Below are 15,391 nucleotides of genomic sequence, written 5' to 3'. Positions count from 1 at the left end.
ATATTATATATGAAGAAATGAATGTCTACTGCCTAAAATTTAGTCTCTGAAATATAGTAACACGAGTCCCTCGAAGGAACTGATGCTCCACTGCCTAGGAGTTACTCTTTGAAATTTAGTAACAAGTGTTCTTCAAATGGACTGATGCTCTAATGTGAAGAATTTACTCTTTGAAATATAGTAACAAGATTCCCTCAAAGGGATTGATGCTCCACTGTCTAGAATTGACTGTTGGAAATATAGTAATAAGAGTATTTCCAAGGGACTGATGATCTACTGTCTAGGATTTGATTGATGCTCCACTGCCAAGGATTTGATTGATGTTCTACTGTCTAGGATTTGATTGATGTTCTACTGTCTAGGATTTGATTGATGTTCTACTGTCTAGGATTTGATTGATGCTCTGCTGCCTAGGATTTTGACTGCTCTACTGTCTAGGATTTGATTGACACTTTACTGCCAAGGATTTGATTGATGCTCTACTGCCTAGGATTTGATTGATACTCTACTGCCTAAGATTTTGATTGATGTTCTACTGTCTAGGATTTGATTGATGCTCTACTGTCGAGGATTTGATTGATGTTCTACTGCCTAGGATTTGATTGACGCTCTGCTGCCTAGGATTTGATTGACACTCTGCTGCCTAGGATTTGATTGACACTCTGCTGCCTAGGATTTGATTGACACTCTGCTGCCTAAGATTTGATTGACACTCTGCTGCCTAGGATTTGATTGACGCTCTGCTGCCTAGGATTTGATTGACACTCTGCTGCCTAGGATTTGATTGACGCTCTACTGCCTAGGATTTGATTGCTGTTCTTCTGCCTAGGATTGTATTGACACTCTGCTGCCTAGGATTTGATTGACACTCTACTGCCTAGGATTTGATCGACGCTCTACTGCCTAGGATTTGATTGATGCTCTACTGTCTAGGATTTGATTGATGCTCTGCTGCCTAGGATTTTGACTGATGCTCTACTGTCTAGGATTTGACTGATGCTCTACTGTCTAGCATTTTGTTTTCTTTTTAAAAAAAATGATAGAATGCAGAAAATATATCCAACTTATCTGTCTCATCTGTAACATCTTTTTATAAAGAAGGAATTTGAAAAAGAAAAAGGTGGAGCCATCTGATTAGTGCTTAAATATTGCACTATTTAGTTTCTTCTTCAAATGCATTACAAAATAAAAAAATCCAAGCCGCTTGTGCTAAAAAGATGCTAACCACATACTGAGACAAAAGTCAAAAAGGTCTACCCTTGGATGTATGGGCTGGCACAAAATCCTGTCATTTGCCACTTATTATCAATGTGTATGCATGGTCATCATACTCATAAAAAAGCCTCACAAATACCATCCTTTTTATGCCATTTCAGTCCTTGGAGTTTTCTCATCACAGGTAAGTATACTCCATTTATTTTCTTACTTAATTTCACTCTCTCCTCATCTTACATTTAGCACACAAGTTGTTTATTTCATAGTATAGTAAGTTAATAGTTGCCATCTTAATTATCTACTCCAGTGGTCAGTAGTAAAGCATTCTTTAGAGGTGTCACATGCTAATGAAAGAACCAGAAGGTGCTCTTCAAAGGATGCTGATAATATCAACCTTGCTGCCAACATTGTCTTAGTTGCTGATTTAATATCACTGTCATTTGAGGCCAAGAAGTCAAAGATAAAGAAAAATTACCAACAGTCCTAAACAGGGCAAGCCACCCATATGATTGCAGTGACACTATTACCCAGTTTGTCACCACTTTCTCCCAGCTATTACAGCAATAAATAGACTATTGGACCAGTACCAACACTGTATGGCAGTCCACGTGGGCCAGCCCTTGATAACCCATCACTGCATGTAGACCCCATTATGGGCTATGGTGATCTTTTTCTCAACAGCTAGTATTGAATCCATGCACAATATATAAGGCAGGCTCATACCTCATCCACTCCCACTACACCACACTCTCAACCTAAACCCAGTGTCCCCACAACTGGGTACAGTGATACGTCTTCCTGGCATGCCTAGTTCCACACTCTAAATGCAGACAATATCCAGTTTTGCACCCCAGTTCTATTACAGACACACAACACAAACTGAAAGAGTTTAGCAATAAAGTCTCCCACATTACCCAGTGCATGGCCTGTCATGGTAACACAGACCAGCACCAGACTGGTCCATCAACAGTCCCAACTCCATCACAGTCTGGTATATGCTACAGCAATGTCTCCTTCACAGACACTCAGTCATCCCCAACTAATTGCTTCCCCCATCATTCCCCTCAGCAGATGATACCATTGGAGGGGCATCATTGTTGCCCCCAACCTCTGAATTTGAAAAAATGTTTTTGCAAGCTACCTTTTCAACTACTGGATCCACTGATGTCCTGGGAAGACTTCTCCTGCCTCATCAGTAGCCGCATACAGAATTCCTGCATCTGTCTACATTCGAAACAAGAAAAACCAGCCTTCTTTCAATCCATTATCACTTTGTTACTGATATCTTGCACTGATTCAAAAGGCAACTACAAGACCCAAGCATCAGTAGGCTTTTCTTGGAACAACAACTTCTATCTACTGTAATCTGCCTTCCATAAAACACATGCACTGGTTTTCTAGACTGAAGATCAAGTTTATATTACATGCCTGGGAACATCAAAACCATCCTCTGTGTGTATGGACCCAAAAGCTTTCCTAAACATGCAAAAATGGGTCACAACATCATAGCTGTTGGTTCCATTCTCAAGCTGGTCTCGATGACAATATCTCAGGAGGTTAAGTAAAGATTAGATTACTCTGTTGAGACCCCCTGTCAACAAAAAACTGGGACTCATTCTTGCACATGGCTTGTGTGATACAACAGGGCACTCTCTACACAACCTCAAACTCATGTAGACAGATGGAATTCCTATCGATGTCCATGTTACTTAAAAATCACCATAAGGCAGCTCTCATATTTTAACCACTTTCTTCAATCCTTTTCCACAATCAAATAAAGTCAGAGAACAGGACACCAAAGCAGAAACCTTGAAAACTGGCCCAACAACTTGGGGAAAGAAGGGATGCTTTTGTCACAGTTTCTTATGATTGTAGTATTCTTCCCTCAGAAAACTGTATCATGTTCATGACTTTTTTTTTCTGACAGCCTTCAGCATTTCACCATGGAATGTGAGACTCTCCCCCACATGACTCAGGGGTCTTCCAAATCATCTTGGCCTTAAGATCACAATCCTTGACCTTCCCCTGATGTCAAGGGCTCCTTTAACAAGAGACAATGACCTAGTCATAGATCTAATCTCTCTCCATGAACATATTTGGACACAAGTTCAGGATGGAGACCCCAATATATTAATCCTCAGTGCTGTTGAGCAGCAAGAATTTGCAATCAGTCTATATCTCCAAGATGCATACTTTCATATTCCCATTCACAAGACTTCCTGGACATTTCTGAAGTTCACGTTCAAGAATACCATATACTATTTCCTTTTGATCTGAACCTTAGTCTGTCAGTCTTCATGAGAATCATGGTGAGACTCGTGTCATGTTTCAGAACCCCCTCCACATCTGTGACACATCTGGACAACATTCTCCATAAGTTGTGTAGTCTTTTGTACAAAGACATGAAATCCCTTGTTTTTCTATTGCTTCACCTCAGATTCCTTGTCACCAAAGACAAATATCGTATCAATACTTCACTTATCTGAAAATGGAGTTCAAAACTTCTTTGTATCATGTTCATCTCCCTCAAAGAACATCTGAGTGACATATTCCATCCACTTGGAAGGTAATATTTCAACCTAGGAATTTCATAGGCTTGTGGGTCTTTTCAATGCAGCAACAGATATTCTTGTTTTGGGCTGCTTATGTACAATGTCAGACATGAAAAAGTGTGCCACGTGATGTCATAATATATAAGTGATGTGATAATATATAAGTGCATTACACAAGCAGCATCTGACTGAACTGAGGCTAATGAAATTAGCAAAAGATTTCGGTGAAAAGTCTTTGCTATCCTTGCACTTTTAAGAAAACACAGGGATATGGGTATGTACATTTGTGTAATATCTCCTAAAGCAGAAGAGATGGGGGGGGGGGGTGCAGCAGCAACTGAAGTAACTCAGAAATCCCAGTATGTCTGCACCAACTGAAACAGGGACTGTCACTCACGCATAGGCCTGCACAGCCACAGCAGAGGATGCCAACACCCCAGAGACAGACAACACTTCCAGGGCGCTATTCGCATGGACTCTCGAGACTGAGCCATCAATGAATGAATGAATAAGAGATAAACATGGAACCTGGGTGTAGATTGTGTCCCCACTTGATGAATTTTGGCTTGCCCATGTGGTGGGGTAGAAGAGGGTAAGGAATATTATATACATTTCAAAATAATTCTTGAGTTATATACCTCACATTTCAGTATATATGAACAGTGAGGTGTCAATACATGTCAGATTGAGGTTCCTGGATGCTGCTGCAGGGTCTTCTCCATTCCCCAAGAACTTACTTTTATACTTGCTTATGAGTCCAACTGCAGACTGCATAGATCCAGATCTGCCATTGCATAATGCACCAGCAGATCATGATCAGTGTTATTTGCCTCTGTGTCGTATCCGTTAATGTATATAGTTACTGGGCATAAAAAGACAAATTTTTATATGCAACTGATATTGACACTGGCATTCATCCAAAGCTCACAAGGAACTAGTCCCTGGGTTATAACTTGGAAACAATTGAGCATGTACATATCCATGTATAGGGTGAATTGGCACATCAGCAAAATTCTGACAATACAGTGCTAGGTCAGTTTAGCTATCCAAAAACTTAAAGCACTCATTTAAAAAGTCCAAAAACCTCCTCAGCTGAAATATCATCGCCAGATACATCCCAAAGCTGATTCCATTAGTCACCTCTGAAAACATGCAGTATGGCACACTGGGCCTATCATACCTCTCTAAGTCTATTTTGGGCTGGAAACTATTGAGATCCCCCACCCTCTAACGACATATACAGTGTACATTTACTATACAGAAAGAGACAAATTTATATATACATGCAAGAGACATTAACATTGAAGTTTTATCCCTACCCTTAGCCTCTGGTTTGTAAGCTGAAAACTACTGAAATCTACCTGGTTCTTTATGTTTCTTTTATGATTCCAAATTGTATTCAGTTATCATGAGCCCGCAAAATAGGGTTTTATGTTCAAAGTACATGAGTGTGGATTTTAATATAGCTGTTTTGACAAAATATCTTGAAATTGTGTTCATTTCAAATGAAAGCTATGAAAGTCATGGATCAATTTCACTCTCTTCCTTGCCAGGCTTGCAAAAGATAGAACTATCAATGTTGTTGCTAACTTTCAATAGAAATTAGTACTTGTGCATGGTCTTCTTTGTATTAATGAAACAAATTATCCTATTTCATGAATTCAATACAAGTTTACAACATTAAAAAACAAAATACTATTAAAAAATCTCCATACATGTGTAATGAAAAACAGGCCAAGGCTAATGTTTGAAAATCTTATCTCCTAGTTATCGAGTGAAATAATATCAATTGTTAAGAAACAATAACTTAAAACCAGCACTTTATATGCATATTCTTTTATTATTTCATTGGATGAAATACTGCAAATACCACAGTAAGATATCCAGCATGCAAAAGCATGAAGCAATATTCCGATATTGTACATTCAGAATGTACATAACACTAATGCTAACGTAATGAACACATCATTGTATAATCTTTACAATGTTTAGTGCATGTGTACTCAGTTATATGTCAAGTTCAACTACAAACAACAGAAACCCTGATCAGGATCTATGTTGTTTGTTCTACTGATTAACAAACAACATAAACCCAGACCTGCCAGCATATTATTGACAGCAGATCTAAGTCTGTGTAATTTGCATCTGGACTGACTTATAAGAAACACATATGGTACTTTAACAAAAGCAGACCAATATACAACACTGTAAAAATATAATCAAAAGGTTGTAACTACAGTGAAAACCATTCTAAATAGGAAAAAGAATGTATAAGTTTCCTTTCAGAAAAAGTGTCCTTTATAAATAAGTAAAATGTGCTGTAAGTAAACTTACCCAATATACTCGCATGTAATTCTGACCCAACTGCATATAACCAAATAATGCACTGCATAATTCCCTGGCAGACCAGGATCTATGTTGTTTGTTTCACTCATTATTTCTAACAAACTGCACAGACACTGATCTGCAGTGCATTATGCACGAGCAGATCCAGGTTTATGCTGTTTGCAGATGGATTCAACTTGTACATGAGTATTTACAGTTTCATATCCCAATTTCTTGACTACCTAGACAAATATAACGTTCGATATTATTAAATATTTTCCTCTTTCTTAAACATTGTCTAGTACTTTTTAGGTGCTTGAAGCACATATCAAACACCCCACCCCCCCAAATGACATGTAACATAGCATTACAGTACATCTATCATAATCCAATATCACTTCATAACACGCATTCATCTATGCATGATTCAGTCATATGAGGGTACTGTACACTTTTCATTATCAAAGCAATCTTTAATGTCAAGGAAAGTTGTGTTCATTTTCGTTTCTGGACTTTATTTTAACTTACTTTTAAATGGTGTATATTAGAGATGAAAAATTCTACACTGCAGTATTGTATTAAACATACATTGATAAGTACCATGGGATACTGCAGTTATATCTGGGACAAACAATTGAATTTTCTCTGTTGGAAGCCTATGAGATAAAAGAAAAGAAAATATTTTGGCTCAAAAGAAAATTGCATCAAACCCTGCCTCCCAATTAAATGTTAGTACCTGCAGTAGATAAATTTCCAATGTCATGTTAATTGTATTGTCATCTAAAACTAGAATGCAGTTATTAAGCTTTCACTGCATATGATGCTCTAAAAGATGCTTTGCTGACACTTGAAAGCCTGTTGATAAAAATTGGGAGTGTTGACACTAAAGCCTACAATTTACTAGCTACACTGTTGATGTAATAGGCTGGGAAACTCTGAGTGGGAAGTCAACACCTGGTCAAGATATTTATTTAACAGGACTAGTAAACATAAAGCACTCTAACTTAATAAACAAAAAAATATTTAGTATACTAGAGAAATTAGATATATTTCAGCCAAAAAACTGATCTCCTGAAAATCTTACAAAGAAATACATGTCATTAGCACATTAACATATGCAAGTAAGAAACTAAAACATGACATTTTAAATTCCTCTTTAACTCTACAAATTTTCCAAAAGCTGGATTTGACTGAATTATTTTCATAACATCCCATTTGGCTGCCATTTTGTCACACAAGTCAAACATGATTAAAGGTTCATAAATATAACTAGATTTGTAATATCTGAAATTAATTTGTGACAAATTCAACTATTTTGTAAAATAAATGAATACATTTTGGAATTATTTTGTCGTAACAAATGAATATATGCTTTTAATATCATTAAATTTGTAATAAGATTACTCATTAAGTTCCATGCATACCTTATTGATGTAGACTACCAAAATACCAGTGAAAAGTACTTATGGTATATACCACTGGAAAAAACTAACAGGGTAACCTGCTGTACTGGTAATACCATGCAACTCTAATGTATATGATAAACAAATTAAAGTATTTGCTATGATGGAGTCTGTGGTTGCACCAGCTCATTCCAGTGAGCTATGTCCTTGCCCACAATATCTAACAGTACAAGCATTATAATCTTTAATTATAAGAAGGGATCCATTAACATTGTCCTTGAGGAGGTGTCCTTTCATGGAGGTATCATTGTATATATGTTACATGCACAAGTACTGCCCTCCCTCTTTACAGTGCAGTAGTTGGGGTCCATGAGACCCGATCATGTTATTTGTTGAACCAATATATAATGAGAACAGCATTATGTACTTAACCATGGTATAATGCGAACAGCATTATGTACTTAACCATGGTATAATGAGAAAAGCATTATGTACTTAACCATGGTATAATGAGAACAGCATTATGTACTTAACCATGGTATAATGAGAAAAGCATTATGTACTTAACCATGGTATAATGAGAACAGCATTATGACTTAACCATGGTATAATGAGAACAGCATTATGTACTTAACCATGGTATAATGAGAACAGTATTATGTACTTAACCATGGTATAATGAGAACATCATTATGACTTAACCATGGTATAATGAGAAAAGCATTATGTAATTAACCATAGTATAATGAGAAAAGCATTATGTAATTAATCATAGTATAATGAGAAAAGCATTATGTACTTAACCATGATATAACGAGAGCAGCATTATGTACTTAACCATGGTATAATGAGAACAGCATTATGTACTTAACCATGGTACAGTGCAAAACATGTACATACCGAATTGCAGTATAGCAGGAATGATAAAAAAAATTCTTAAATAATTATGTTTTATAAAGAAAATAAAGAAAAAATACTAAATTTCATGTTGCTTTTTTCAACTTGTAACACATACGATACAGCAACTGAAATATATGGTTTCATTTTGGAAAAGGAACTTACTGAAGCACCACATTATTATATGTGAAATCACATTATAATGAAGCAAGGAGAGCTGTACTTTGAACATCGTATATTCATCAATCACAGTAATATGATTTCATTTTTCTTGCAAACAAATACTCATGATCTAGTCAGGTCTGTGAATGCCCTCCACCTAATTCATCTGTTATTTGCATGCATATTTTTTTTCCTTTTTTTAATTTTGCAAAAAAACAAGTTTTTCTTGTTGGAATTTGTAACTACCAGTATGTCAGTCATAGAGGAGAGATCATATTTTTTTCCTTTTCAATGAATCTTTAAGTTCATGGTTCAAGGGAACTGAGAATTCTGTTGGTAACTTGTACCAACAAATAATGTGAATTTACAGTACCTTCCTTATGGACTGATCTTTTCTTACATTTTTTATTGATGAAAACGTACCTTGTGATAGTAAAGCCCTTCCAGTTCTACCATATGTACTCACTTCAAGCTGAATACAACATAGATCCCGATCTACCAGTGCATAATGTGCTGGCAGACTTGGTTAAAGTTGTTTGTGCAACTGATTACTCCTAGCAAACAGCAGAGACCCAGATCTTCCAGCAAATTATGCAACAGAAGATTTGGGTCTTTGCAGTTGGACTAGACTTATACACAAGTATATATGATAGGCATGCTGTCCAAGAGAATTTCAATTAAAAAAATTACATACAGTGGAGCCCTGCTACAATGCGATAATTGGGGTCCGAAAAATTGGATCACATTAATATCGGGGTCGCACTAATGCAGGGTTTTACAGTATATTACTTTTTCAGAGAACAACTCATTGGTACATATATGTGTATTCATGTCTAATGTGTATCATGAATAGGGTATCAACACCGTTTACTATCATGTTGTCGTGGCATGATGAAAAAGTGCACACAGATTTAAAATATTCAATAATTTTGTCCCAGTTCATTGTGTCTGAATTCCATGTCTAATATATAGCATGAAAAAAGTATTACACCATTTACTTGCCATCTGATATCCTACCATCAAGGCTTGCAGTTAATCCATAATATATATAATTCCATTGCAAAAACTGTATACATATTTAAACTATTCAATAATTTTGTCACAGATCATTATGTGTCTGAATTGAATGGGAAAAATTAACAGCAAAATTTGGTTAAGAAAGACAAAGCACATGTACGATTCATTATGTTCCAGGGTCTATGAATGGTGTCTGTACAAATTTCATACTGCTAAAATTTTCTCATATGCTTTTCCATGTACATTTATCCATTTTAAATTTCCATTAATTAACACTTGTATGCCTGTTCGTCTGAACAAGTACAGCAAGAATAATTAACAATCAACACATGCTTTCAGCGTGCATAATAACTTTTACTTCAGATTTTGTGAATATCGAAAGAAACATGTGAAAACTTCTATACTAATCACTGCACAAAGTGCAGAGAACGACTTGGTATTTGTGAACTTACTTTTCCATAACAGTAAAATATTTTTATAATAAATAGGAAATTAATAACAAGTTCATAAAAAAAATTTTAAGCTAAACACATGCACAATTTCATACCCTATCAGTTGACCAGCTAATAAAGCAGACATTATATTCAAATTTATATGCAATCTCTTCCCCAAAATGGTAATACATTTTTTATGCACTATTTCACATACTTTGAAGATAAAAAAACTTTTTCATGTGTGAATAATAACATATACAATTTTGGGAACGAAGCCACGACCGAGTTAAATCAGAATTTGCATTATCACAGGACGTGTTATAGTGAGGTCGCACTGTACTTCTGTAGCTGTAAGTAGAGTCAATTAACATTGAAAACTGCCAGTTAAGGGCACTCAGTGGACCATATTTTGTCCATTAGATGCCTGTGTGCTTTATACATAGGTTCATTGTGACTAGAGCTTCATACATTTAGTCCTTAATGAGCAGGTGAATTGGATAAGGAGGTGGACACTGATGCAGTTTTGTCTGTAAATCTGTAATTTTTCCTACATTATTTTTTCTGTCGCACATGCCCTTCTGGGCGCATGCGATGTAAATCCAATCAATCAATCAAAAACATTTATTTTTTATGTGTACAAAAACTTTTATGGAAAAATATGAATTATTATTTCATGGGTACCTAATATTGGAAACTTTAAATAAGAATATAGTTCTCTGAATAAAAAACAATGTAAGGACAGAAAATCAACTAGTGTTTGTAAAACACGTATCCCCTCACCCCACCATTTTGTCTCACCTTTCCCTCCAAAATCTGTGCCCCTACGGATTAAGTCTCATGGGGTAAAAACAATGCATGGTGCATTTTAGTTACATATCTTAATTTGTCTTTTTGTATTCAGCAAGTGTGTATATTGGTATAAGGGCTATCAATATAGTTTCCAAGTTGTGACCCTTGGGCTAATTCCCCAGTGGGAGTGATGGATCCCAGTGTTAATGTCAAACTTGCATGCATTCATTGATATATTCATACTCAGTGTATATTTGGTTATAAAACGGGGAACCTCACTAACTGCAACGTTATGACCCATGGGCCACAACTAGATGACCCATTGTGTACGACTCAAGGTTGAAGGATCTCATTCTACTCCCCTCCCCCCCCACAAGTGTTGACACTTTGGATGGTTATCAAACACCTATTGTTAGACATGGAGATCTTATGACTGGTGAGCTATACTAAATCTATGCAACCAAGGCGCTGTATCAAAATGTTAAAATAGCTGTGACTATTTACAGTGAAGATTTACAAATCCCCACTCCAATGCCACTCTGAATCATATCCTAAAGTCTGAAATCTCATTCCCCAGCCGAGTCATACCAAAGACTTACAAAAACGGTACTAGCAGCTGCCTCGCTTGGCGCTCAGCATTAAGAGGTTAGTGTTAGGACTGGTCGGCCCGGTGTCAGGATAATGTGACTGGGTGGAACATCATGCTACATGTCTGCGGCATGATGCCCCAGTGCTAGACATCACTATAAACTGCCACATTGCAGACATCGTAGCGATATGACTGAAAAATTGTTAAAGCTACGTTAAAAAAAAAATCCAAATCCAAATCACTGAAATCTCAATTTTGAACCATGTTGGAGGAGTTGCACAACATTATAAATGTTGATGGTGCACGAAAAATGTGAGGGTATGAAAATATAGAAGATGGGATGGAGGGCTATCAGTATTTAAGCTCAGTTAAAGGAGATATCTTCTAAATGTACTGCCTGCAAGTAGGCATAAAAGCCCAAATTAAAAATGAAATAATGACATTTAACTTTGATAACAAAAGCACCATTTACAGCATTCTTGTAGCAAACGCATTGTGCATGTCCATTGCAAATGTCTGTTCAGTCAAATTCCTGTTTTGATCATACCGAAAAATTGTACATGATCTAAATGAACTTAAAATATGACTTAAGCCTTCAAGACATCAAATAAAATATTATGCATCTTTCTCATTCTGGACAAACAAGTTAATGAACAGTTACTGCTGTTGGTAAGTGTTTACCTTGTCATTATAAATCTCTTCAAACATAATGAACAGCGGGACACAACATATAAAAACATACACCTGTATGACTGAAATGAAATTCAGACAAAATATATATAATATCCAAAAGTAGTTAATTTCATTCATATCTTGTATTATGAGTACTCTTTTTACATGCATTTTTCCAGCAACTCCAGAACAAACTGGCACAGAAATGAACGATCAATAATAAAAGTATTGATGAATTCGATGAAGAGAGTTGCCACGGGTCAGAATACACCTTAATATGAAACTTGTATCAATTCAGAGGAGCAAACCGTTTTATTTTTTAACCTTCAAAAACACAACAATGTAAGGAAAGTTAACAATATTTTTTAGTATTTGGCTGAATGTATCATGGTGCTGTCTTCTTTGTTTACTAATTAACAGATACAGTAAACTGTTTGCTGATCCAGTCCTTCACATTGTGTGATCTGCAGCCACGTATGCATTCCTTCTGAAAATATGCATTTTAATTGATATGCAATATTAATGACAAGGAACTGTTCATGCTCATGTGGCCTGCCAGCTTAAGCATTTTATCTATTCTGGCCCCCAGCCCGGAAAGTTTCGACACCCTTGAAGTGTACAGCAGTCAGTTACTCTGTAACAGCTAAATTCAGACTGAGACCAGGAAATATTTATTTCCTATGGATTCCTTGCTTTTAAAATAACAGACAATAGAAAATATGATGTATATTCCAAAAGTTACGAAATCTGAACAACTAAAAACTCGGGAGGATTTTCTCTCTGGGCTGACATGCAATCTGTATACATTTCTGATGCAATAATTCAAATTTTCAGTGACTAATCCATTAACCATTTTTAAGCATGTTCTAGCAGTGACAAATTTTTGCAAATGATAATGGTACTGCATTTTCATTCTAGAAGTTAACACCAAAAAAATCAAGGCAGAATGTGAAAAGTATCAATTATTTCATGTGTAGAAATCTTTTTATGATGCAAATACTTGCTCTCAAAACTGGTTTTGCTGGGTATACTTCTACTTATTCAGTTCTGCAGACCATATGAATTCTTCATATGCCTTCCGAGTTTAATTCTTTTTAAATTATAATTATAGTATCCATTTTTTATTCTATTACCTTTATTAGCTAATTCTTCTTGGCTTCTCTCCAAACAAGAGTCAATGAAGTCTACAGTACTTATGAATTCACACATTACTTAACAGAAGATTAAATCTATCACAACTTTGTTTAAATCTGAAAGATAAAGTCCATACATGGACTGTTCACTTGCATTCAATCTCTTTCCTATAAATTCATTTATATGTTGAGGCTCACTGCTATTACTTTTCTCCCCGCAGTGGACGTGGCTGTAACGTTTCATTAAAGTAACCTTTCACAAAGTCTTTTATTGCATCTTTTGTGACTTCTGTGGCTTCATTTACAAAAACTCTTTGTTCTGGAAAATCCAGAATAACAAGAAGTGGCACTCTATCTTCCAGACTGGCAAACTGCCGCACACTATCACAAATGTCATCCTGAAAAACAGAAATTATTAAAGTTACAATAATATTTCAGAAACCAGAATCCTACCAACATCTCCTTCTATGATGCACCCCTACTGTATGCAAGGGTTCTGCAGAACTCAGTGTCTTACCAACACTTCTTCCTGCCCTAATGCATCCCCATTCCCCAGCCGAGTCATACCAAAGACTTACAAAAATGGTACTAAAAGCTGCCTCGCCAGGTGCTCAGCATTAAGAGGTTAGTGTTAGGACTGGTCAGCCTGGTATCAGGATAATGTGACTGGGTGGGACATCATGCTACATGTCTGTGGCATGATGCCCCATTGCTAGACATCACTATAAACTGCCACAATGCAGACATCATAGTGATATGTTTTAAAAATTGTTAAAGCTACATTAAAAATCCAAAATACACACACACATGTGCCCCTAATTGAATGCAAGGATTCTTCAGAACTCAATGTCTTGCCAACACTTCTTACTGCTCTAATACTCATACTATGTGTTGCAAAGCCTCTATCACAAAAGTTTGACATCAACAATATGGCAGAAAGTGAGTGATTGCTATATTCCATCCTCCTCCTGATACATCAACACCCATGGCTCCTTTAAATCTAGATTGGGCCCCTCCTCTATTTTAAGTCAATTGCCCACTGTGCTGTATAATAACAGGTTATCTAATTTGTCTGAAATCAACCTTGAGCCTGCCAGATGCTAGTAAATGATTGATACTCAGTCCCCAACTAGGGCTCTATATATGGGTCCCTTCACCTTGTAAAGATCGACTGCTGAATTGCATCAAAAGCTGTAAACTTTGTGTACAAAACAAAGCACATAACTGTCGAATGGGGAACAGTTCTCTGTATTTCATTGGTTACCTATAATTTGCACTCACTTGTCCCGTGTGAATAAATCATCCCTTGATCTGACTTGGTAATCATCAAAGGCTAATTATATCAAGCAGTACCAATGTGGTTGTTTGACAGTTAAGCTAAGCAATTAGGGAATTGGCATCTTGCTCACAAAAGTCTCCACAATAATATTTTTCACTCTAATAAACTGAGATAATTAGTATTTTAAACTAGTTAGTTCAAAGAGTTGGTTCTATTGATCTACAAGTCATCATTTTCTGTAATTGCAACACATCCACAGCACTATAACAATAACCAATTACAAAACTTCAAGCAACTGTTATTGTTGATTCAAAAAAGTCCCATTGCCTTTTTGATTTCATTTTTGTGCTCATCACTGAGCATTTATGTGGTGATTTTAGTAGTCTTTAAAAATCAAACTACTGACTATTGGTGTGTATCAGGGCCTGTCAGTGTAACAGTGCTTATTTTAACTACATGTACTGGTTTGTACCAGAACCTGGTAAAAACCGTGCTTTTAATGAAATCAAATCAAATCACAATTTCAGCAGGCCTTGACTAGACTTTTAAGGCAGTACACTATTATGAAAAGCACACAGAAAATGTTAACAGAATTTCTTATTTAATATATAGCAGTTTCGACATTGTGTCAAAATGAGAGTACAACAAATAAAGGTAAGAAGATCTTGAATTGGGGCAATGTTTTTTTTTTAAGCCACTTGACTTGAGCAATTGTTTGAACATAATATTTCTTTGTGCACTATGCTTACACAGGTAAGACAAAAATAGAATGTTTCCAATGAAGCTTGAAAAAAAAGCTCCATAGGAACTACTTTTCCAAGGCATGAGTAGTATTGCTCAGGGGAGCCCCAAGTGGCCGAGTGGTCTAAAGCGCTCTCTTTTACAGATCACTGCCATCTCACCTCTGTCTGCATGGGTTTGAGT

General features: G+C 36.2%; 1 protein-coding gene across 1 annotated transcript in view; it reads right to left on the bottom strand.

Moving 5' to 3' along the window:
* Positions 1–5,587: 5,587 nt before the first annotated feature.
* Positions 5,588–15,391, bottom strand: part of LOC149777008 (nucleoredoxin-like) — an 89,959-nt gene continuing 80,155 nt past the window's right edge. Inside the window, exon 7 of the mRNA XM_089941757.1 lies at positions 5,588–13,586. Within this exon, the coding sequence (XP_089797883.1) occupies positions 13,392–13,586 (195 nt within the window). The 3' untranslated portion in view covers positions 5,588–13,391. The remainder of the gene's footprint in view (positions 13,587–15,391) is intronic.

This window comes from Sinohyriopsis cumingii, chromosome 18 (assembly GCF_028554795.1).
Source record: "Sinohyriopsis cumingii isolate HCF-2022 chromosome 18, ASM2855479v2, whole genome shotgun sequence".
Taxonomy (NCBI): Eukaryota; Metazoa; Mollusca; class Bivalvia; order Unionida; family Unionidae; genus Sinohyriopsis; species Sinohyriopsis cumingii.
This window is presented reverse-complemented; position numbering and strand designations above follow the sequence as displayed.